Here is a 23,661-nt window from a genome sequence, read left to right as displayed (position 1 = left end):
GGCCCTGCTAGTGCAACAGCCTCGGCACGGGGCCCCTCCTCAGGCTTCAGCAGCCTTGGGCTCCTTTCTTTCTGGGTGAGCCTCGTGCCTGCCTGGGGCCGTGGCAGCTTTGCTCTCTGTGCATGAACTTCAGCCTTCAAGCGGTGGATCTTGGTGGAGAGTCTGACAGAGGTTCTCATGAGCCCGTACTCCACAGGCGTTGCCACAGACTCGGGGCAGGACTGGAGCAAAGGAGGGGGCTTAACTTATCCCCGGGCGGAGCCCCACGTCTGAACAGTCAGGGTTGTGCTGAGACAGAGGTGAAGAAGGACAGGCATGGGAGAGGATGGGCCGAGGCCTCCTGGCCAGACCTGGGCAGGGAGGTGCTTTCTGAACCACACAGACGCAGCCAGGACAAGTGTACTAATGCCCTGCCTGGTACCTGCCAAGGGCCAGGAGCTACTGCCGTGGAGCAGCTGACAGATTTCTGAATGCGCCCCATCTAAGGAACAAGAAGAAACAGAACAGTCATTGCTTTTCAGAACTCATTTCTAACCAACAAAGCTGGAATAAAGTCTTAGGAGGAAGCAGGGTCTTATTTTGGAGTTTATGGGGGAACTAAAGGGTGCCCATGTCTTCTTCAAACAGGGAAAGCAAAGTTCAAAACATTTAGAACCTGTTTTTAAAAAAAACCTTAAAAAGCAAAGTGGTGGCCAGGCATGGTGGCTCACGCCTGTAATCCCAGCACTCTGGGAGGCCGAGGTGGGTGGATCACAAGGTCAGGAGATCGAGAACACCCTGGCCAACATGGTGAAACCCCATCTCTATTAAAAATACAAAAATTAGCCTGGTGAGGTGGTGCATGCCTGTAATCCCAGCTACTCTGGAAGTTGAGGCAGGAGAATCGCTTGAACCCAGGATGTGGAGGTTGCAGTAAGCTGAGATCACGCTACTGCGCTCCAGCCTAGGTGACAGAGAAAGACTCTGTCTCAGAAAAAAAAAAGAAAGCAATGTTGCTTCTGAAAGATGGGTGAAGGGACCGTGTGCGATGCTGACTGTCCCCGGAGGGGGAGGACATCAGAGCCCAGGCTGAGAATAACGTCCCCAAATGCTGCTTGGGAACAGTTCTAATCACAAGAGTGACATCTTAAACTGTTCAAAACATGAAAAAAACAAAAACAAACCTAGAGGGGGTCTGCCCTTCCTAGAGAAGACAGCCATGTTAATAGAAGGTGAGGGCAGATAGATGGCGTGATGATGAGGTCTCACATCCTCCAAGGGCCGTGGTCTCGGATTATACCAGGACAAGGGCAATATGAGGACAGGTCCCTAAAGTGCAGGGAACCGCCCTGAATGAGCTGTCCGAGGCCAGGTGGTTGTCCCATGCCACCTACCCTGCTGGGTGCAGCCTTGTCTTGGGAACCCCTGGCTTGCTCAGCCAACTCGATCCTGAGCATGCGTTTGCAGGGCCTGGAGCCTGTGTGACAATGGACGGGATGGACTTGATCTCAGCAACACATGCCAAGTCCCCATCATACCCTCAAGGACACCATGGAGAGGTGCAGACCCAATGCTGGCCCCATAGTTCCCCTATCTCTGGCATGGGTTTGGGGCCCTGCACCACCAGCAGGGGAGGCCAAGGAGGACTGGGTGAGCCAAGTGTGGAGTCATGGGATGATGACATCTGGGGAAGAAGGAGGATACAGGGTATGGCCAGAGCTGTGGCCAGGACTTAGTAAGTCTGAGGCTGAAAGAAAGTCGACAAGGAAGGTTCAACTCTCACCCTCAGCAGTAGTCTGTGGGGTGCATGCGGTGCAGGCCGAGACCCTGTTGGTGTCCAGGGAGGTAGCACTTCCTGGTGACCACAACCTCTGCACACATCACTCCACCAGGATAGTGCCTAAGGGCAGAGGAAAGTCCAGCCCTCAGGGAAGTGAAGGACCATGGAGATGGGCTGGAGGAAAGTGCACACAGTTGGACGGGAGGAGCCCAAGATCTATGCTCTTCCCAGGACAAACCAGGGCCAAGACTGACCACAGAATCTGGCCAGCGCTGCTACCGTCCACACCACACAGCAGTGCATGAAGGGGCCGGCTGGCCCCTGGGAAGGCCACACTGAGCTCACTTTGCATCTAGACCCATCTGGATGGCTCTGGATATCTGACCCCACAGCCTCACCCCCCACTGCCCAGGCTTCCCGTCCCACAGGGAGGCTGAGTCTGCCCACCAGAGGGAAGTCCCCGCAGCCAGCTCGCCATGCTTAGGCTCACAGGCCTTGCCAGGACACAGTTGGCCATTCAAAGGAACAGATGCCGGGTCCCCTCAGGAACAAGGAGGAGGGGCTGGTCCAGGCAGATGAGAGCGTCATGGGAAGTAGATGGCCCTCATAGTGGCTTGTCATGGGCTGACTTCAGGGACACAGCCCCCTGTGGGAGTTGCAGGAGCAGAAGAGAGGCCAGGAGGAAGTCTCTAGGTGTAGGCCAGGGAGAAGGGAGGATGTTTCAACAAAGGAGCAGGACACCCCAGGGCACATGGAGCATGGAGATAGGATTGTGGCTCCCACTCTTGGTGACATTGAAGTGACACCACCAAGGGGCTGTCTCCCCATGAGTTTGGGCCTGGTTTCTCCTGACCCCACACACCTCAGGAGTCCTTTACCCGTTAGGACTCTGAGGGCTGGATTTCTTCAGAAGGAAACTCAGATTCACTTTTAAATGCAATGGCTGACGCTGTGCAGATGGGACCAGGAGGGGTGGGAGCTATTTGAGGAAGAGGGCTGGCCTCCCGTGTCCTCTCTGAGTTTGCTGTTAGGAAAACAAAGCCCACTCATCTTGCTGACCGTGGTCACCCTCCTGTCCCCAAGGATCTGGCTGCGATAGAAGGGTCTTGAGGGGGGTCTTCCTGTCCCTCCCTTGACCCTGCCCAGTGGGGCGGTGACTGAGACCCCAGGCAGGTGGGCATTGGCAGGCTGTGGCAAATGCCTCCAGGCCCAGCAGGGCAGCCTCGGAGGTGGTGGCTGCTATCACCCTGCACTGTGGAGCTGTCCCCAGGGAGGGGCTTGTGTTGGGCTCCAGGGGCACCTGGGCAGAAGCAGATTCAAGCCACAGGCCCTCAGTGTGTGCAGGGGCTCCGTGGCCCTGGGTCTGATATGCTCTAGGACAGGTGTCAGGGAGGTGGCCTGACAGCAGCTTGGACCTCTCCTCCCAGCCAGTCATGGCCTGGAAGAGCCCGGGACTTCTGCCAACAGCCCTCCCTGACTATGAGAGGAGAGGTTGAAGGGGAAGCTCCGTGTGCTCAGTGCTGCGCACACACGTCACTCAGATCCCTGGGAGCTGAGCTAGATGCCCCTAGTGCTGCTGGAACTGAGCTGCCCAACACGGTAGCCACCAGCCAATGTGGAAGCTTGGGTTTCACTTTTTTTTTTTGAGACGGAGTCTCACTCTGTCGCCCAGGCTGGAGTGCAGTGGAGCCATCTTGGCTCACTGCAACCTCCACCTCCCGGGTTCAAGCGATTCTCCCTGCCGCAACTTCCAGAGTAGCTGGGATTACAGGCATGCGCCACCACACCCGGCTGATTTTTGTGTTTTTAGTAGAGACAGGGTTTCACCATGTTGACCAGGCTGGTCTTGAACTCCTGACCTCAGGTGATCCGCCCACCTCGGCCTCCCAAAGTGCTGGGAGTACAGGTGTGAACCACCACGCCCAGGCGGGTTTCACTTTTTATTAAAATGAAATAACTTGTGCCTGAGCACATTATTTCTGCTCCAGCACAGAGCAGCGTCCTGGTGCCTGGGGCTTTCTCACACACCAGGCAGCCCTCTGCCCCCACCCCCAGCCGCCTTGGCCCTTCTCTGTCTTGGTTTTCCAGCCCTCTCACCCAGCCCACTCACCTCAACCCGCCTTGCAGGGTACAGGCTCAGCCTGGCCTCCCTCCGGAGGGTGCCCAGCTTAGGGTCAGAGTTGCCCGGCAGGAGCCTGGGGACAGGGGTGTTTCCTTTGAAAGTCACTTCTGTGTGTCTGGCTGTGCCCTCTGAGGAGATACGGACCCAGAGGGGAAGGCAGGGCCAGGGCCAGGGTTGCTGGCCTTGGAGGTGAGGAAGGAGCCCCAGAGGCCCCGCCAGCATCTCCTACCCCCTTTGGGGACTCACTTTGTCCCCCTGGTACCCCAGGCCACACAGCACCATTGCCCCTGCCCCCAGTGCCTCCTCTTGCTGCTCCCCGGGGCCACTCGCACTAACCCACCTGCTGTTTGCCACAGTCACTGCATCCAGCAGATCCTGGAGGCCGTTCTCCATTGTCACCAAATGGGGGTCGTCCACAGAGACCTCAAGGTGAGTCCCCACCCCACTCTGTGCCAGGTGTCTGTTGTCTGTACCTGCATGCTGTGTACAAGGAGATGTGAGGGGCTGGACAGTGTGGGGCACTGTGGAGCTTGGAGGGGATGAGGTGTATGTGTGTGTGTGTCCTTGTGTGCATGCATGGAGTGTGTGCATGCATGTGCATGTGTATGTGTGTGCACCTCCTGTGTGGAGGGTGTGTATATGTGTGTGCATGTGTGGAGGCATGTGTGCATGCTTATGTGTGTGCACCTGTAAGTGTGCATGTGTCATGTGCATAGAAGTATGTGTGTGTGTGTGCATACATGTGTGTACATGGAGGTTCGTGTATACATATGTGCATGCCTGGGTGGAGGCATTGTGTGTGTATGCACATGTGTGTATACATGCTCGTGTGTGCATCTTGCACCTGTGCGGGGATGTGCATGTACATGCACACATAGAGGTGTGAGTGCGTATGTCTGCATGAGTGGTCGCGTGTCTGTGTGCCTGTGTGCATGTGTGTATACATATGGCATCTGTGCATGCACATGTGTGTGGGGACTGTGTGCATGCATGTGTGTACATGTGTGTACAAGTGTGTATGTGTGTGCAAACGTGCGTGGGCATGTTTGTGTGAATGCATATGTGAATGTGTATATGTGGGTACATGTGTGCATGTATGCATGTGTTTGCATGTCTTGTGGGCATGTGTGTACATGTGCATGTGTGTGCACTTGTGTGTTGGGGGGTGTCTGCACAGGGCCCTCCCTTCCCCTCCGGACCTTCAGGGCTGGGAGGGGTTAGTCTTCAGAAATCAGCCTGTTGCACCGCACTCCAGCCTGGGCGATAGAGAAAGCTAGTAACAAATGTCCACTCAGGGTCTCACTGTGAGCCCCTGCCAAGACTCCACTCTGGCAGGTGGGGACACAGGTAACAGAGGGCTGACGCTGCTGGGAGCAGGGTGGTGACATCAGGACTCACCAGGGTCTGCTAAGTCCTCCCAGCCCTTTCTCTAAGTTTCTGCTGCCTCCAGCTTAGGTCTGGGCAAAACAGTTCTAGGCTCTCTTCAGAAGAAGGTTGGTCACCCCCCAGGGCATAGGGTGGCCTCTCAGAAGCTTAGCTGTCTCTGCTCCTCCCTCTCCCCCTTCCTCCCTCTCTTTCCTTCCTTCCAATCTCCTTTCCTCCTTCTTCAACCCCACCTTTCCCAAGGCTTGGTTCAGCCTGCTGCTTCTCTGTAGAAAGGCAAGCAGTGTGGACCCTGGGACCATCACCCTGAAGGTATTTAAGACCAACCTCCCCACTGGTTTTCATGCTGGATGGGGGTCACACCCTTCCTTAGGCCATCGATGATCTTTGCACTGCTCTGGGGAGAGCGCCACACCAAGAGCACATCTGGGACCCTCTCCTATGCCCTTCACACGCCACCGTGCCCCCTGCTCCCTCTCATCTCTGCATCCCAAGCATGTCCTGTTGTGTCTCACCTGCGTCAGCCTCACCTGCGTCAGGTGCTCCTCTTGGGGCCGCATGGGTTGGTGCTAGGATTCGGTGGTTCTCCTGTGAGGGGTCACAGACATTTTGTTACCAGACCCCATGATTTATCTGGTTAACTTTGGGGCCAAGGCATAGAAGTGGAGGTCAATGGTACCTCCTCCCCAATCTGAGGGACACACAGAATTCTTGGTGTCTCAACCTCCTGTTGAGGGGGACAGGATGTCCTTTTCTCCTGGACAGAAATCCACCGTCTTGATCGTGACAGCCCAGGAAGCTGCAGAGTGATGGGGTGCTCTTACCCCACGGGGGAGGGTGGCAGAGAGCAGAGGGCAGTTGATGTCATCCCAGGGAGCTGCAAAAGAGCCAGGATGGAGCTATAGGTGGGAGCATCACTAGGTGGCCTAGCAGGGGTGGGCACAGCCTCAGAGCTACCCTGGAGCCTCCAGGCCTTCTCGCCTCGTGCTTCCTACAGCCCATGTTCACTTAATGCTCCTTCTCTTCAGAAGAACTGCTGGTCTGTTTCCTCCGGGAAGGGGGCACATGTGGCAAGTCTGCTCTGGGCTGGATGGAGAAATGCAGCCCCTGCCCCTCCTCTGTCCGACTTCTCCATGTGGCTGCACAGGGAGCTTAGGGCCTCCACCCACTCACGTTGGCAAAATCATCATGTCCAGAGGCCTGTGGGTTGGTGCTCGGTAGACAGGGATGCATGTGCCCCAGTAGACTGGGACTCCCACAGTGACGAGGAGGTGGAGGTGGGGGACAGAAGCCCCCAATGCTGCCCTGTCAAGGGGGCAAACAGCCTCATCCCGCCTGCTCCGTAGGGCATGGCTGGAGCTTTCAAGAAAGCTCTGGGTTTCTGCTGGGGGCCCTCACCGCTTGGGGCTGTGGCAGTCTTTCCACATGGGGATAGCGTATGTCATTCATTCTGGGGGCCACTTTTTCACATGTCAAGATCTCTGAGGTTTACAACCAGTGTTAAAAGTGGGTGGAGTGACTGTTTTGTCTTTTTTGGCGGCTCATCAAGCAGCAGTGTGATCCCGAGGGTAGTGTGTCAGATGGAAGCAGTGCCAGGACAACGGGGCACTCACCAGGGCGAAGGGGTGGCTTGGGAGGCTGGCCAAGGGGACCTGAGGGCTCCAGGGACCCCCCTGCTGGTCACGGACAAGGAAGGCCTGCAGCTGAGAGACCCCACTGCTGGGATGTGGTGAGGCTGATGGGTAGACCAGGGCCTGGTGGGTTTGAAAGCTGGGACAGGAAGGCCCCACGGGATGCAGTGGCCCTGGGACTCCCTCAGGCCCTCAGTGCCAAGTGTCCCCAGTCTGGGAACAGCAGCCTCCTTGGCCGTTGCTGCAGGACAGGGAGCAGATGTCCTTCTGTCTTGAGCAAGGGCACTGCTGCCTGTGTCAGGGCCTGAGTAACCCCCTGACCTGTGGATACCCAGCGGGCAGGGGCTCATTGCAGGGGCCTCCTTCCTGCCCCATGTAGTGGAGATGACCAGAGCCAGGGGCACTTGGTGGGTGGATGTCCTGGGCTGCCCCTAGTGCTGAGGCCCCTAGGCGCTTCTCCTTGCCCTTGGGAGGTCACCATCTCAGCAGGAAATACCTGAACCTCCCCTCAAGCAGCCCCCGACATCACATGTCTCTGGGGAGTGGGAAACAGGGAGGAGAGGGAGGGCCATTGCATTCCCTCAGCCAGTGGGAGTCCCAGGGCCACGGGAGCCCTCAGGCACTGCACAGTCTGCCCCAGAGCTGTGGGGAACATTCAGTTTGCTTGTAAGGATGAGCTTGAGGTTTTGGTCTAACTGACCCCCAGGTTGCCCTTTCAGGGTATGGGGATCCAAGCTCAGGCTGAGAGCCAGCTTTCCTCTGAAAGGCCAGAGCTGCTGTGTCTCTGTCCCCAGGGGCAGAGGGGCTGTGGGGTTGCAGGCTCAGCATCTGGGACTCTGGGGTGAAGGCTCAGCTGTGCCTTGCAGACACCATGGGGCAGGGCTCAGACCTATGCGCCTGTCTCTTGCAAACCACTGTTTTCTCTGTTTTGTAACCTCCCACCCCTCCCTGCATAACACCTCTGGGTTTAAACAATGTGCACCCTTGTGCCGGTCACCTCCCTGCAGCCGGAGAACCTGCTCCTGGCCAGCAAGTGCAAAGGGGCTGCAGTGAAGCTGGCAGACTTCGGCCTGGCTATCGAGGTGCAGGGGGACCAGCAGGCATGGTTTGGTGAGTGCCAGGGGCAGGGTGTGTTGGCTGGCAGTTGGCAGGGCAGGAGGTGGTGTGACAGCCCCTCGTGGCCTCTTCCCCTCTCTCTAGGGTTCGCTGGCACACCAGGCTACCTGTCCCCTGAGGTCCTTCGCAAAGAGGCGTATGGCAAGCCCGTGGACATCTGGGCATGTGGTGAGGCCTGGCCTGAGTTGGTGCAGGGCAGGGCCTCGGATGTTTTAGGACTTCCCACCTACATCCTGGAGTGTGCAGTGACCAGCACGTGTTGCTCTCATCTGGATTTATCTGTGTCAGACCTGCCCTTGAGCTGCCCTGGCAGGGGTCTGCCCACGCAGCCAGGAGCTCCCTTTCCACCCAGATTAGAGTCACTCACACGACCCTGGCGCACCCCAGTGCTTGCCTGCGCTCAGCAGAGGTCTGGTCCAGAAGTGTGGTGGGTGGACGGGAGTGGAGAGGAGAGGTCAGAGACTGTTGGGCCATGGGCAGGGCCCCTTCTTAGGTAGGGGTATCCTCCCGCAGAGGTGGGTAGCAGCAGAGGGGCTTAGCGCCACCCACATCCCCGTGATAGTTTGGGTGTGGGGCAGAGTGTGGAGGGGTTGGCTGTGCCCTTCTGCCCCAGTGTCTGCTGCACAGGTGGGGGCAAAGGAATGCTGGGGACCCCAGTGCCCTCCTAGGGCCACAGGAGCTGGGCAGTGAGGGTGCAGGGCATGGGCTCCATGGATGGTGGCACCTACGAGTGGCTGTGGTGCTCACAGGCCCCATCCGCAGGGGTGATCCTGTACATCCTGCTCGTGGGCTACCCACCCTTCTGGGACGAGGACCAGCACAAGCTGTACCAGCAGATCAAGGCCGGCGCCTACGACGTGAGTGCACTGGCCCCTCTCTGACGTGCTCCCTTCCTCCAGGTGTGGCCGGGTGAGGGCAGCATGGGAAGAGGCCAGGAGTGGGGTGAAGCCACCTGTGGCCAGGTCCTGGGTCGTGCTCTCCCAGATTGGTGGCCAGAGATGAAGCCCCTTGGAGAATTCTGGCCCCTGCCCGAGACGGAGCTTCAGGCCCGGCTGGGGCACTATTTCCTTCTGCAGTTCCCGTCCCCTGAGTGGGACACCGTCACTCCTGAAGCCAAAAACCTAATCAACCAGATGCTGACCATCAACCCTGCCAAGCGCATCACAGCCCATGAGGCCCTGAAGCACCCGTGGGTCTGCGTGAGTTGCCCTCGGTGCCTGTGGTGGGGAGGGGGCTCCTGGTGGAGGTGGCCTCAGACCACTCCCCTGGCGAGGGCCCCAAGAGGGTCCTGTTCCTGACATTCAGGAGCTCCCTTGGGTCCCCTGGGTGCTCCTTGTGGCCTCTGGCTTGGGACACACCAGCACGTTTGTGAGGCCCGGGGCTTGGAGGGCATTGGAGGGTAGAAGCAATCCCTTCTTCCCAACTGCAGTCCTGTCTGTGAGGGACAGAGTGGGTGAGGCAAGGGGGACGAGTCTTAAATCCCAGGCAGGTGGGGACAGACAACCCTTGCTGCAATGGTGGCTGATGGCTCTTGGCATGTGGGGACCCCGGGGTGCCGCAAGCCTTGCCGCCCTGGCCTCTCCCCTGTGCCTCAGGCTCCTGGCTGCCATATGACCACCCCTTTCCCCACAGCAACGTTCCACGGTAGCCTCCATGATGCACAGACAGGAGACTGTGGAGTGTCTGAAAAAGTTCAATGCCAGGAGAAAGCTCAAGGTGAGGCCCTGGCCCCTAGTCCCAGGCATGGCCATGCTTCCCTGCGTCCCTCTGGGCTGGAGGAGAGGGGCCTTGGAGGGGTCTGGGTAGACCTAGGGGTTGCTGCTGCCCCCAGGACTGAGTGTTAGCAAGTCCCAGACTGGATGCATCAGGTGAACTCAGGCCAGCTTGGGAACGAGTCCAGAGGGGCCCTGGGCCAGGTGTGGCCCCTCCTAGTTGTCTGTGCCACCTCCGAGCAGCCCTTGGAGGGGCCGTCCTGAAGTGCTGGCTGCAGGCTCCTCACCTGGGCTCTGCAGGCAGTACGCACCATCTGGCAGTCACACTCTTTAGTATAAGCAAGTCTGAAGCTTCCGGCTCAGACAGGTTTGGTAAGGAGAGCAGAGCCACACACACTGGTCTCGGGTGGGCCGGGGGAGGTCAGGGAGGGAGGTGGGCACCAGTAGGGTATCCGACCTGCCTGCTTTGGCCAGGGCTGGCTCCAGTGACCGCACTCAACTCGTGGGTTCCAGGCTGGGGACTTGTTGCCTGACTGCCCTCTGCTGGTCTCTGAGCGGCTCTCCCCGGAAGCCCCAGGACTGGTGCCCTGTCTGAGCCTGTTAGGAAAAGAAGGGGCTGTCAGGGAGCTGGACCCCAGAGGAGCTGCCAAGGTGACCAGCTGTTCTGGCGACCACTGAGGCGTGAGGGGTCTTGAAGCAGTTAGAAACTAGTTGGTCAACAGGTTTAGGCCCAGGGTGTGTGTAATTCTGGAAATAGGTGATCTGTCTCAGTGCGGCTGTTGGGTTCCTGGAGCTCTTGCCTCTCTGGAAGGCTGAGATCATGTCAGCCTCATGACCATGAGTCTGAGCATCTGGGCAGGAGGACAGGGGTCTTATCCTGGCCAGAAGCCAGCAGGGAACACTGATGGGACAGCTCTGGTTTTATCTGTGTCTCTCCCCAGGGAGCCATCCTTACCACCATGCTGGCCACACGGAATTTCTCAGGTGAGCCTTTCTTCTCCAGAGAGACAGGCACTGCCCCATCCCTGCTGGCCCATGCAGGAGAGCGCCTCCTTCCTCATCAGCCTCTCCACTCCTCCTCTGCGGCAGGCCCTCCCTCGGCGTCTGCCTCACTCAGCTCTGAGATCCACTGCCCACCTGGCCCCTCTGGGCTCCCACCTTGGGTGATACCACAGGGTCCAGTCCCCTGAGGCCATCACCTTTGTGCTGGGTCTGTGTCCCTCCACCCCCTGAACACGAGCATCTGTGCTGCCCCACTGGGGCTCACAGCATCGTGTGTGTCTGTCCAGGCGTTTGTCGGGCATCTGTGTGGCCTCCTTGTCATTTTGAGTGCTCTGAGCAATGTGTTCTGTGCGGGAGGAGGGCAGAAGGGATGCGGGGTGATGCGGGAGGCTCAGGGGCCTCCTTCCGAGTTCTGGATGAGCTGCAGCCTCCTGCCCCGGCCGCTCAGAGTGGGTGGTTGGGAAGCAAGTTCTCTTGGTGGGGTGTGGGGTGTGGTGGAGGGGTGGGGTCTGTTATAGACCCCTGAGGCCCAGGGCGCTGGCAGACCCATCTGGGGCATTTCGTTAGCCCCAGAGTGGAGCCAGCAGCCCAGGTCTGGACAAGCTGTGCCCGTGGCTTCTCCGTCGTCCGACACTCCGTGTGCGAGCGTCTGTGATCCGTCTCTCTCGTTGTCCGTTTGCATCTGGCGCCCCCCACCCGCCATCCTGTTACTTTTGCTGTGATGCTGTACTGCCGGGAACGCGTGCACACGGTCACACCAACACTAATAGGACTGTCCTGTCTGCTGTGTGCTCACCACACCCTTCGGGCACGAGAAGCCCCCACTGGGGTTTTCTAAGGAGAAAGGAGGCAAATGCTTTTCCGTGTCAATCAGTCCAATCTTGTTTTCACTCTCTTGAGCAAAGGATTCTGGAACCATCTGTCACCTAAACTTTAACTCTAATCTTCTTCTGCTTCCTTTGTCTCTTTTCTTCCCTTACCTCGCCCACCCCTCGTCTGTGTCCGCCCACCCCTCCCTTCCCCTCGTCTCTAACCCGGTGCTAACAGTGGGCAGACAGACCACCGCTCCGGCCACAATGTCCACCGCGGCCTCCGGCACCACCATGGGGCTGGTGGAACAAGGTAGATGTGTCTCGACCAGCGTCCCGCCCGCTCCCGCCCATCCCTCCTGCCAGCATGCAGCCCCCTGCTGCACGCAGCCGCTGGCTGGGCTCCAGAGCCGCCCCAGAGGCCGCCAGGCCCCCGGGAGCACCTGCTCCCGTGTGGTCACATCCCAGCAGAGCCCACCGCAAGGGCAGGGAGGCAGCCCCCAAGGCTCCTCGCCTGTAAGAGGAGGGGCTGGGCTAGGTGATTCATGGGCCACACCAAGCCCTTCTGGTCCTGGCCCCTGAGGTCTGGGGGTCTGGAGACCCCCATTAAGAATGGCCTGGGCCCCACAGGGAGCCACTGGGCCTGCTGCTGGGGAGTCTGAGTCCTGAAAGGAGAGCCTTGGGGAGCAGGGCCAGAGAGGCAGAGGCCCTTGGGGCAGACCCACACCCTGCCCCTTGGGGGCCGCACGGAGACGGTGGTCTGTGCTGCTGAGTCCCACACGTGCATGTCTGCCCCGAGCATCCCCCAGGACAGGCCGCTCTGGAGCGGGGTGGGGGTTTTAGGCACCCAGAGGAGACTTTCAGGGTTTCCTCTTGCGTTGTTTCTGCAACGTCCTCCTCCCCTGGCACCAAACCCTGTGAGGAAGAAGGCCGGCGCTGCCCACCTGCTCCTCTGGGCTGTGCGGGGCCAGAGCCCAGAGGCCCAGGTTGGCTTCTACCCACCTGCTGGCTTATGACCATGGACAGACCCCATGAGGGCTAAGTGACCCCAAGACCTCCTTGCAGCTCCAGCCTGAGCTGAGGGCTGGTGAGAGCTTAGGTTAGGCCAAGCTGGCAACGCCTGGCCACAGAACACAGAGGGACCCCAGGTCCTCCCTGGGCTGAGCTACTGAGTTCCCTGTCAGTGCCTCCAACATTTGCTGGGGACCGGGCAGAGGTTCCAGGGTGCTGGAGACTGCCTTCCCCAGGCCTCCTCATGACCCCACAGGGTGAGCAGCCTGGCCTTCCCAGCCAGAGAACCCTCCTCCTGGGGAGGCCCAGGCCATCCTCAGGGAGGGCAGTCTGTTCTCCTCCCATGAGCCCAGTGGACGTGTCTAGCAGGCAGCACCCCGGGAGGGCCCTCCTGCGTCTGCTTCATTTGACAGGCCTTTCCAGAGCACAGGCGGAAGGGGGCTGTGATTAGAAAAGGGTGAGGCTAGTGGCTTCTGGGGAGGTGCTGCTGCCCAGGTGACAGTGCTGAGAGACAGCTGCCTCTACGCTGCCCTGTGCCCGGAGCTCCCGCTGCAATGCCCGCCTGCCTGCAAGTGAACGTGGGGCGACGGTGCATGAGGCCCTGCATGTGTGGCTCCACCCTGGGCACCGAGAGCGGCTCTGTCCTGGAGGGTGGTCAGTGCATGTGGACAGAGCCCAGCATGGCTGTCCTGAGTGACCAGCTAGGGGGACAAGGCAGAGGCGGGGCTGAGGGGACCGCCCATCCTGTTAGGTCAGCCCAGCTCAGCCATACCACACGGCAGTGGGCAGGGAGCTCAGTCCTCTGCCCATGGCAGCTGAGTCTGGTACCATCCAGTCAGAGTCTGGTACCAGCCCATGTGGCATAGCCCCCTCGACCCGCAGAGAGACCCTGTCTGTCGAGTGTGCTTCAGTTTGGCCTCTGTGGTCTCTCCTGTCTCCGGCCAGCTGCAGGGTGGCAGCAGTTGCCCCGGCCTAGAGACCTGGGAATGGGCAGTGCCTTCCCAGGATGGAGGGCAGAGGGTCTCTCCTTGTCCCACAGAGGTCTGCAGAATCCCCAGCCCAGGTGTCTGGGATGCCTGTGACTGCTCCACCTACCCTGGGCTCCTGCGGCACCTAACGCATGCTTTGAACTTGAGACACAGAAAGGCAGTTCCCGTGCCCTTGAACGCTAGTGTAGATGGGTGTCGACAGGACTCTGGCCACGGTGAATCTGGAGTTAGGTCCCAGGCAGAGATAAGAAATGAGCAGCCCCCCAAAAAATGGGGGGGGGCAGGAGCCATGCGCTCGGGAGGGCGGGGCCTGTGCAGCCCACACTCGCCCAAGGCGTGCACAAGCGATTGTTGTAAAAGCGGGCTCACAAGGAAGGATGTTTGGCAACTGACTGAGACCACAGGGGCGTCTGCTGCAGGGCTTCCCAGAGCGCTCATGGCAGCATCGGCCTGAGTCCTTCAACGAGGGCTGGTTTGTACGCAGCATTTGCCACCCACTGGACTGTGAACTTCTGTCTTTTTATTTCCCACTGCTGCTGTGGTACATCTCCAGCAGCACAGTTTGGAAATGCGGGTGTTGATAGGCTCAAGGATCTAAATGGAACCCTCTTAGTACCAAGGACTGTCCCGGGTCTCTGTCAACCCCGCCGATGGGCCTAACTGTGTTGCCTCCTTTCCTGTGAGGATTTTCTGAGGACATGCCCGGGGAAAGAGCTCAGTTCCGCTGCTGACTGGGGCGCCGTGCTGGTCCCAGTTCCAATGCAGAGCCTGGCTGGAAGTGCCGCTGGGTTGGCAGAGGCTGCGTGCCTGGCTGTCCCCTCGGGGGTGGGGTAGAACCAGCCTTCTGCACACCGCCTGCTTCAATTGGCCACAGCTTTTTAAAATGTGTGTTTCTGGAAGGGACTGGGTTCCTTCCTTGCCTGTTCAGCTCCCCACGACAAATGTCCTCAAGGTGAGGCTGGATGCCTCCTTCCTCGGGCTCCTAAGAGGAGCCTGTCCCCCAGCTGTGTCGGGCAGCTGGTCACCAGCAAGGACAGTATCCCCCAGCTGCAGCCTCAGGCTGGCTGGCGCTGGGCAGATGTTTCTGGGATGAGTTGTGTGTGCTGAAGATGGGAGGGGAGCAGAGAGGGCGGGATACAAAGACAGGTGAGGGGGCTGTGGGGGCCTTGGAACCCTGAGTTCTGAGTCTTCAAGACTCTCCCTCCACAGCAAGTTACAGGGAAGCAGATTTGAGCCACAGCGAAGGGGAGAGTTTTCAGTTTGCGCTGTAAGGAAGTGGGCAGTCGGCATTTCTGGTCCTGGGAACTCACTGGGCAGGGCTGCCTTGGGGCATCAGGGAGGTGGTCCTGTGCGCAGCTTCACCAGGTGGGGCCTTAGGCCTGGGGTTGGGAGAGTGATGCCTGAGGCCCCTCTACTTCTCCATGGATCCTGGGAGGGACTCCTGGGCTTGATACAAAATTGTTGAGCGTTAAGAGATCTGTGAAGAAAGGGAGGCTGGGGATAGAAACTGTGCCCACTGCACATGGGGTCCCCGGGGCCACGTGCAGCCACTGGTCAGGCACGACCCCAGTCCCTACAGAGCCCAAGAGGGGCCAGGGCCATGGAGGAGGCAGTACTGGGCATCTGGACAGGGAGGGGATGGTCAGCAGGCAGCAGGCCCAGGCCTGTCTATGCCCTGCGGGGTGCAACCTCCTGATGTCCATGGCAACCTGGAGCACCCAGCGTCAGAACCACCGGGAGGGCTTGTGGAACAGATGTCCCGCCCTGGAGAGGTTCTGGCTCAGGAGGGTGGGGTGGGCCTGGGAATTTGCATTTCTGACTGTACAGGGCAATTCTGCTGCTGCTGCTGCTGGGGTGGGGGCTTCCCATTTGTGAAGCACTGTAGTCCTAGGTTGAAAGGTGCCTGCCTGTCCCCACCAAGGCTTGTATGGGCAGCCCGGGGTCCCCAGGCAGGAGAGCCCAATTTCATGGCCTGGCCAGCCAGGATCCTGGAGCCAGGAGGTGGGGGGGGTGGGGTGGGGGGTTGCTGTGCCACCTTCCTTCCCGGCTTGGCCTGGGGGCAAGCATCCCCACACTTCCCACATCGTCATCCCTGGGCTCCAGCCTGGCTGCCTCTCTAACCCTGCTGCACCAGCTGGCCGCATGGCCCTGGCTCTTTTTGGTGAGTGTGGTCCAGGACAGGTCACCTGTGAGTCCTGGGCCCGCAGGCTTGCGCCCCTTCCCGAACCAACACAAATCTTGTTTTCTCTCTCTCTCTCTCTTCCTTCCTCACTCCCTCCCCTTCTCACCTTTCCTTTTCTGTAAGGTAAGCTGACTTCCTCTTTTGGTTTATTTTTTATTTTTTTTATTTATTAGTTCTGTAATTAAAATCCTAACAGCCATGGAGAGTGTGGGCACCAGGGGCTGGGGCCAGGCCCCCCTGACCTCTGCGGGGGAGTGTTGGGTGAGGCGGAGGCCCCGCTGCTGGGACCAAGTGTCCTTGGGGGCTTGTGGGCAGAAAGGCCTGTGCTGACCCCAGTCAGTGCACAGAAGCGGCCCCAAGGCCAGGGCTGCCGGGCAGCTTGGAATGAGGGCGAGCAGGGCTGCCCTCGGTGCCTGAGCCGAGAGGCCCATTGGGCAGAGCTCTGAGGCCTGGCTGCCAAGGTACGGGAGTCTGAGAGCAAGGTGAGCGCCTGGGCTGGGACAAGGCCCCTGAGTGGGTGGCCAGCTGCAGCCCACCCACCCCTACCCCAGGATGGCGTGGCCCAGGAGGGCATGACCTCTGGGGTGCTGGCTCAGCTGCCCCCACCCCAACCTGGCACGGCTAGTCCTGAGTTCCCATCATGGAGGAGGCGGCATCCTGCCTTCCTCTAGGAAGAGCCTGCATGTGGCCCAGAAGCCAGTGGGACTCCCCAGCACCCACGCGCATCTCTGGGTCTGGTCAGAGGAGAAATCCGGATGCCTGTAGGAGCCCCAGGGTCATGGAGGAGGCTGGAGACAGGGCTGTCCTGGGGTGACGGGACGGCCCCCCACCTGCTCAGAGCCAGCTTGGATGCTGGAGCCACACTTGCCTCAGGACCCTGGGCTTGCTCCTGGGGAAAGAGTGGGGTCAGGGAAAGGGGTGGGGGTGCGCTGCAGCGAGACCCAGGCCCATCACTCACCATGCCTTCTTCCTCCCCATGCAGCAGCCAAGAGTTTACTCAACAAGAAAGCAGATGGAGTCAAGGTGAGGCTCCGACCGGGCCCTGGGGTGCTGGGGGGCCCAGAGCCTGCAGCTTCACCCCCACTCCCTGGGGCTCCTGCTCTGGAGTCCCCCTCCCCCCATGCCCTGGCAGACACGGGATGGGGAATTGGCGAGTGAGGGGCTTCTCCCGCCTAAGGGTTCCTCTTCCCTCTCTCCACAGCCCCAGACGAATAGCACCAAAAACAGTGCAGCCGCCACCAGCCCCAAAGGGACGCTTCCTCCTGCCGCCCTGGTACTGAGCTCCTCAAACTCTGCCTCTCAGCCCCTCCTACGCCCCTGGCTGTGTGATTGCTGCTGGTCAGAGGGGGCCTGGTGAAGGTGGGGTCTGACCCCGCCTGGCCTGTCTGACAGCACTCGCATGGCCCCCGCCCCTCATCCCTCACCAGTGGTGAAGTGGAGAGAAGAGGCCACTGTTGCAGGAGGCTCCACTTCAGACAGGTTTAGGGCTGCTCTGGGGAGCCCCTGACTGAGACCCACAGATGTTGGGGTACAGGGGAGAGGCCCAGCCTCCCACCCATGTTGACTTGTGGATGTCTCTCCAGGAGTGTTCAGGAAGTCAGTGAGGCAGAGGACACCCTCTCCCCACCCGGACCCCACCCTTAGTTCCTCCACCATCCTCAACAGGCCAACCCACAGACCACTCCCAGGGTCTGGCTTGGTGGGGCTGGGCCAGGCTCTGCAGGGGGAACAGCCCATAGTGGCACATTCCATGGCCCATGGGGAGACGGGGCCACAGTGGTGCAGTAAAGAGGTGTCTAGGTCAGGGGCATCTAAGGAGGGGGCTTGCCGTCACGTCTGTGTTCCCTCAGGAGCTAGCACACCCGTGCTGCTCTGTGGCTGCCTGAGAGGCAGGACTTAGGGGCTCCCTGCTGGGGAGGGGAGGGGTCCCCACCATGCTCCGCTCTGACTGCGTCCCTCAGTGCCCCTTGCCCTGGGGGCTCCTACAGGTGAACCCTACAGCAGTACTCCCAAGGGTGTAAAGTTGTGGCTGGTGGGTGCCGGCCTTCCTGCTGGGGCACTGTGCTGTGTCCCCTCAGCTGTCCTAAGAGCTTTGGGGCTTGCTGGCCCATAGGTCCCCACATTTGCTGGAAGCAGGTTTGGTGTCCCCTGAGAACCCCAGGCCAGGCTTCGGGAGCCAGCCCCAGACCACCTGCAGGAATACTGCGTTTGCCAAATGGCCACCCTGAGACCCAGGAGAGGAGAGCGGTCCTGGGAGGGGCGAGCTGCTCAGAGCAGCCAGGCCATGGCTGGAGGGTGGCCTGGTGCCAGCCTACCTAAGGCCTTCCAGCGGCCAGGGTGGCCCACGTGCCAGCCTCACAGCCAGCCCCATCTCGGACCCTGTCCATCCCATGTGCCACCCCCACCCCCATGACATCTTCAGACCTGTGCCCCCCACCACGCTGGGGCACAGGTTCAAGCAGCAAAGGGTGGGGAGAACTCCCCAAGGCTGAGCCTGGCTTCTCTGGCTCCCACACACATTGTGCAGCTTGTCGGGGCCCCACGCAGTCCATCTCCTGCCCTGGACAGCAGCACCTCCGCCAGCCTGGACAGAGCTCCTGTCCATTCCATCCCTGCCGTCTGACCCAGGCTCCTCCCGCAGCTGCTCCACGCCGCCTCCATCCCTGTCCCCCACTCTGCTCTGCACTTCTTTCTCGCAGGCTCTGGCCACCCACGCCTCCTCTGTCTCCCTGTTCCCCTCCTGGTGGTCTCTGCTTCCTCCTCTTCTCACTTTCCCTCTCTTTCCTTCTTCTGTGTCTTCCTTCTTCTGTAGGAGCCTCAAACCACCGTCATCCATAACCCAGTGGACGGGATTAAGGTACTGCCCCCCTTTCTTCCTCCCGCTTTCCCCAGGCAGGAGGCTCCAGGCCAGGAAAGAAGTCTGGGGCAGCATTTGTGCCCAAGTGGAGGGCAGATGTCCCATGGCCCTGGCCGCCCCTCCCCACAGCACAGCAGGGCCCCAGTCCATCTTCGTGGGCAACAACAGGACAGACTGGTTCAGGCCCCAGGCTTGCCCCTGGAGGTGCTTGGCACAGTTGCGCCCAGTCCCCATGTGGCCGACACTCTCAGACCGGGGCTCCGCGTGTCCCACCTACCGCAGGCGGTAGGGCTTCCTGAGGTCTGGAGCGGGGCCTGCATCTCAGGAGCTGTGTCCTTGACCCTCCTGGCTGTCCTCCACCCCACCTCCCTCATGCGGCCCCCAGTGCTTCCTGCTGAGCAGACCCTCCGTCCTCTGCTCCCCTCTCTGCTCTGGCCATCAGCTCCCATCACATTGACATCATCACTCTGGGGCCAGGGAAGGGGCTGGCTCTCTGGGGTGGTGGGAGGGATGGGGCCAGCAGCCAAGCCATTTCCAGGACTTCCAAAACAGCGCCGCTACACCCAACACAGCCCTCCAGTCCAGCTCCCACCTAGGCCTGGGCTCCTTACAGAGCCCCCAGAGTGCCTCTGTGGGGACCCCCACTTCCTTCTGGCCAGTGCCACCACCCAGCCCATCAGCAGAAGACATCTTTCTCCATGGCAGGGACCAAGGGGCACCCATGGTGCTAGGCCAGGACCTGGGTGTTCTCCCCACCTGGCAGCTGGGGATGGGTGCCCCTGGGACCCGTGTGTGTCTGGGGTGGGTCGTGTTCTCTGCAGGACTCCTAAACAACCTTCTGGGCTGTGGTGAACTCTGACCTTGCACCTAAAGATCCGTAGTTCTGGTCTAGGGCCCCCGAGCAGTGTCCAGGCAGTGTCCAGACCAGGGGGCGGTCCCCCAGGGACCTCGTGAGATGTTTCCTCTGAGGAGCAGAGCAGGCCTCCTGGGGAGCTGGGGGATGGTCTTTTGAAGGGCAGCAGCCCTAGAGCAGGGTGGGAGAGGGTGGGCCACCTCTGCCCTCTAAGGCCACCTGAGAGGTGAGGCCGGGGCCTGGCTGGATGTCCAGTCCCAAACGGGCAGGTGCCCTGAGGGAATGTGGGTGGCAGGAGTGCTCTGCCTGGGGCCAGGCCAAGGTTCCTGGAGCCCTGTGCGGATCTGCAGAGCTACTGGGAACTCCTCACCCTGTATTTTGGATGACAGCGGCTGCTGCTTCATCGGAACCAGCCAGTCCCATTGTGTTTTACGTCTTGGAATTTCAAAAAGCCTGTTTTCCTCTCTTGTTAAAGAGTCGGCTGAGCATACCAGTCTCTGTGCCAGGCTCATCTTGCTGGGAGAATTGGAGCCCTCATGTGTTGGGGATGCAGGGTGGCCACAGCACTAGGGTGGCAGGGCCAGCCTCGGACTCTGTGCCAGCCTGTGCCGGCTGCCATGAGAATGCGCCCTGGTGAGGGGCATCCTCCCAGGGACCAGCACAGAACTGGGTGTCTTCTCCGGTCACTGCCGCATGAGGTCCACAGAGCTGGGGCACTGCAGCCGCCAGAGGGCATGTCCCCTGAGCCTCTGGCCTTTAAGCCCGGTCAAAGCAGCTGGGGCAGAGGTCAGCCTCAGAGCCTGGACTGGTCCTGATGCAGGCCCAGCCCTGTCCACCTGCCCTCAGCCACGTCCCACCTGTGCTTGGCCGCATCCTGACCCACTGCCTCCCGTGTTTCCTCAGGAGTCTTCTGACAGTGCCAACACCACCATAGAGGATGAAGACGCTAAAGGTACCTGCACTTGCGTCCTTGTCCCGCAGCGGCCTTGGCACTGCTGGGCTGCTCTTTGAGGCGGGTGGGACTTGTGCAGGGTCAGCTCTCCTGCGATGCCTGGTGTGTGCATGTGTTGGGGGGCTCGGGGGCCCTGTAGCTGCAATCCCGCCCCAGGCCTGGGTGTCAGGCCTGCCCAGAGAGTGGGAAGTATGGCAGAGATGACTGGCAGCCGGGCAGTCTCAGTCACCGCATCCAAGTGAGGAAGCCACGGCTTTGCGCAGAGGCAGGTTCTCCACACCAGGACCCTCACAGGGAAATAGGTTCATGGGTAGAACTTTTTCCAAGATGCTGTCTTTGTCTTAAAGCTCCTTAAGCTTGCATTTCTGTCCAGTGTGCACTTGCCGAGTGGCCGGGCAGCTGGGTGGGTGCTTCCGTGTCTGCCTTTGCTGAACCAGGAGTGGACTCCTGCGGTGGGTTTCTTCACCACAGATTCCAGGGCCCCCTCCCTTGCTCACTCAGGCCAATGTCTTGTGTGTTCCCCAAGAGGCCCCCAGGGCACCCGGCACTGGGGCAAGTTCCATGGAGTCCGCTGCCTCCAGACCACCCACGTAGGGCCTCCTGACCCTCATCACTCGCACGGTCACCTAATAAGCCCTACGCTGTTCTCAGGGCTGCCCCGGTGCCCGACAAGGGTCAGCCGCTCTGCCAGTTTAGGGGAGAAAACTTCTCACCTGTCCAAAGCTTAGCCTTGCTCCTGCCCACGCTGCCCAGCTATGACACTGTCCCTGAGCAGAGATGAGCCCAGGACCTTGGGCCCTGGATGCCACAGCGTGGGTGTGTGATTCCCTGCAGTCTGGAACAGGCCCCAAAGACAACAGCATGGAGGCTGTCCAGAGGTTCTGCCATCACCCTCAGCCCGGTGGGGCACTGAGCAGTGAGGGAGGAGACCTGGGAGGGGGGCCCAGCCTGGATCCTGCAGGAGAGAAGAGAAGACACCCCGAAGCAGCAGTCGTGGCTCAGATCTGAGCCCAAGCAGCCTCTTGAGGTGGAGGCAGACACCCCCCATCCCACCTGGTGCAGAAAGAAGCCTTGCCGGGCTGCCCTGAGGCTGGCACAGAGTCCAGGCAGGCCCAGTGGCCATCATATCCCTATGATACTGTCACTCCCCCTCCGTGGGCCTGGCCTCTGCTGGCTCTGGCCAGGAGTGGTCACAGCACTAGGGTGGCAGGGTAGCCTCTGACTCCACGCTAGCCTGCACTGGCCTGTGCTGCCCTGGCCTCTGCTGGCTCTGGCACTGGCCCCGTGTTGGCTCCTTCAGCCTTCACATAACTGCTGCGGCCACCACAGGCCCAGGACCCCACCTCCACCCCAGGAGCCCCAGGTATCCAGCTGTCACCCCCTTCCTCCCTCCTGGCCTCCCCCGTCCTTCTCCAGTTGCATTCTTTGCCTGCGGGCGCCCCACCCACCTGCCTGCCTCACCTGTTCCGCCTCAGCCCCCAGGGTCCCTGACATCCTGAGCTCAGTGAGGAGGGGCTCGGGAGCCCCAGAAGCCGAGGGGCCCCTGCCCTGCCCATCTCCAGCTCCCTTTAGCCCCCTGCCAGCCCCATGTAAGTAGCCTGGGCCCTGCTGCTGTGGGGGTCATGTTGGAGGGCTGGTAACCCCCTAGAGGGGCCGCTCCAGAGCCAAGGGCAGGCTGAGCATGGACCCTGGCTCCAGCCTCATCACCCCACAACCCCTCACTGGGGCTTCCCAGGGCGGCCGCAGCCCATCCAGCCTCGCCTCTTTGTGAGGTAGGCCCTGGACCCTTTTCCTGCTCAAAGCCACTGGGCAGGATAGGAGGCCCCAGAGGCTCAGGCCTCAATTCCAGTCTTCAGGGTTGCCACAGGCCTCACTCCACCTCAGCTTGCGGGAGTGGGGAGGTCCTTGCTATTGAGGCAGGCTCTGATTTGGGGCCTGACCCCAGGGCCCAAGGGGTCTGGAACACGGGACCCCTACCACTGACCTCCTCCGCCTTGCCGCCTCCTCATATGTCTGTCTGCCTCATGTTCACGTCTCATCTGTTCCACCCCAGCCCCCAGGATCTCTGACATCCTGAACTCTGTGAGAAGGGGCTCAGGAACCCCAGAAGCCGAGGGCCCCCTCTCAGCGGGGCCCCTACCCTGCCTGTCTCCGGCTCTCCTAGGCCCCCTACCCTCCCTGTGTAAGTAGTGGCCCCAGGCCTGCCGCCTCTGCTGCCGGACAGCTCCCTGCGAATGGCCGGCGCTCAGCAGCTTCCCACCTGCGTGCACGGCCCAGCTACCCTGCTCCGGCGCCGCAGCCTGGCGTCATGCCCTGGTGGGGCTTCCCGTGGGCTCCCACCCTAACCAGCAGGGCAGCTCCTGGCTTCTCCCTTAGGGGCCCAGCCCCCTACACTGTTTCTGCTCCCACTGCTACTCCCCGCTCGCTGTCCAGCCCCAGGCCCCTCCCAAAAGGGTCTGTCTGGCCCCTCTGAGGTCCCCCACGTCCCTAGACCCTCTCTGCTCATCACTGTCCCAGCCCCAGACTTCACACCCACCCAGGGGCCCCGCCCATGGTGCCCAGGAGCCTGCACTCAGGGCCACCCTGGTTCCTGATGTGACCCCAACCCCTGAGTGCCCTTCCTCAGTCTAGGGGGCTGAGGAAGGTGCCAGAACTGAAACCCCGGCCAGGGTCCCTGGAGCTCACCAATTAGGGGATATTATGGAGAATCATAAGCCTGGACTCCGCTGACCTGGGCTGTCCTCACGGGGCCAGGCCAGGCCAGGCCTCCTCTGTACCGCCCGTGACTCCCGCCTCTCCCTGTAACCCTGTCCAGCGTTCCTCAAGGGCCACTTACCTGACAGCTTCTTGCTGGCCAGCAGCCTCTCCCTGGAGTGTGCCCTCTGCCCACAGCAGCTTCAGCCCATGCCACCCGACAGCCAGAGCATCTACCCTTCACTCCTGCAGCCTCCTCTTCACGCACCACGCTGTCCCCAGCAGCACCCTCTGTCCTGTCTCCCTCTGTCCCCCCATATCCCCCTTGGTCACCCTACAACCTCTCTACCCGCTTTGGTCCCCCTAAGTTCACCCTCTAACCCTACATCCCCCTCTGTCCCCCAAATTCCCCTCTTTCCCTCATGTTTCCGTATTCCTCCCCAAACTCTGCTCTGTCCCTCACATTCTCCCTCTGTCCCCCACACCCGCTTCTGTCTGCCACACCCCTTTCTGTCTCCCACACCCTCTCTGTCCCCCACATCCCCCACTGTCCCCACACACCCTCCTCTGTCACCCACACACCCCTCTG

The 23,661-nt window shown here is 60.6% G+C and overlaps 1 protein-coding gene across 1 annotated transcript in view; it reads left to right on the top strand.

Annotated features, from left to right (window-relative positions):
* Positions 1–23,661, top strand: part of CAMK2B (calcium/calmodulin-dependent protein kinase II beta) — a 105,073-nt gene that overhangs the window by 73,177 nt on the left and 8,235 nt on the right. Inside the window, exons 6-19 of the mRNA XM_011946767.1 lie at positions 4,238–4,310; positions 7,903–8,005; positions 8,096–8,179; positions 8,774–8,868; positions 9,088–9,210; positions 9,644–9,727; positions 10,665–10,707; positions 11,773–11,847; positions 16,702–16,739; positions 16,918–16,989; positions 18,529–18,573; positions 20,330–20,378; positions 21,854–21,967; positions 22,432–22,560. Coding sequence (XP_011802157.1) covers positions 4,238–4,310; positions 7,903–8,005; positions 8,096–8,179; positions 8,774–8,868; positions 9,088–9,210; positions 9,644–9,727; positions 10,665–10,707; positions 11,773–11,847; positions 16,702–16,739; positions 16,918–16,989; positions 18,529–18,573; positions 20,330–20,378; positions 21,854–21,967; positions 22,432–22,560 — 1,127 coding nt within the window. The remainder of the gene's footprint in view (positions 1–4,237; positions 4,311–7,902; positions 8,006–8,095; positions 8,180–8,773; positions 8,869–9,087; positions 9,211–9,643; positions 9,728–10,664; positions 10,708–11,772; positions 11,848–16,701; positions 16,740–16,917; positions 16,990–18,528; positions 18,574–20,329; positions 20,379–21,853; positions 21,968–22,431; positions 22,561–23,661) is intronic.

Source organism: Colobus angolensis, unplaced genomic scaffold, assembly GCF_000951035.1.
Source record: "Colobus angolensis palliatus isolate OR3802 unplaced genomic scaffold, Cang.pa_1.0 Scaffold253, whole genome shotgun sequence".
Taxonomy (NCBI): domain Eukaryota; kingdom Metazoa; phylum Chordata; class Mammalia; order Primates; family Cercopithecidae; genus Colobus; species Colobus angolensis.
This window is presented reverse-complemented; position numbering and strand designations above follow the sequence as displayed.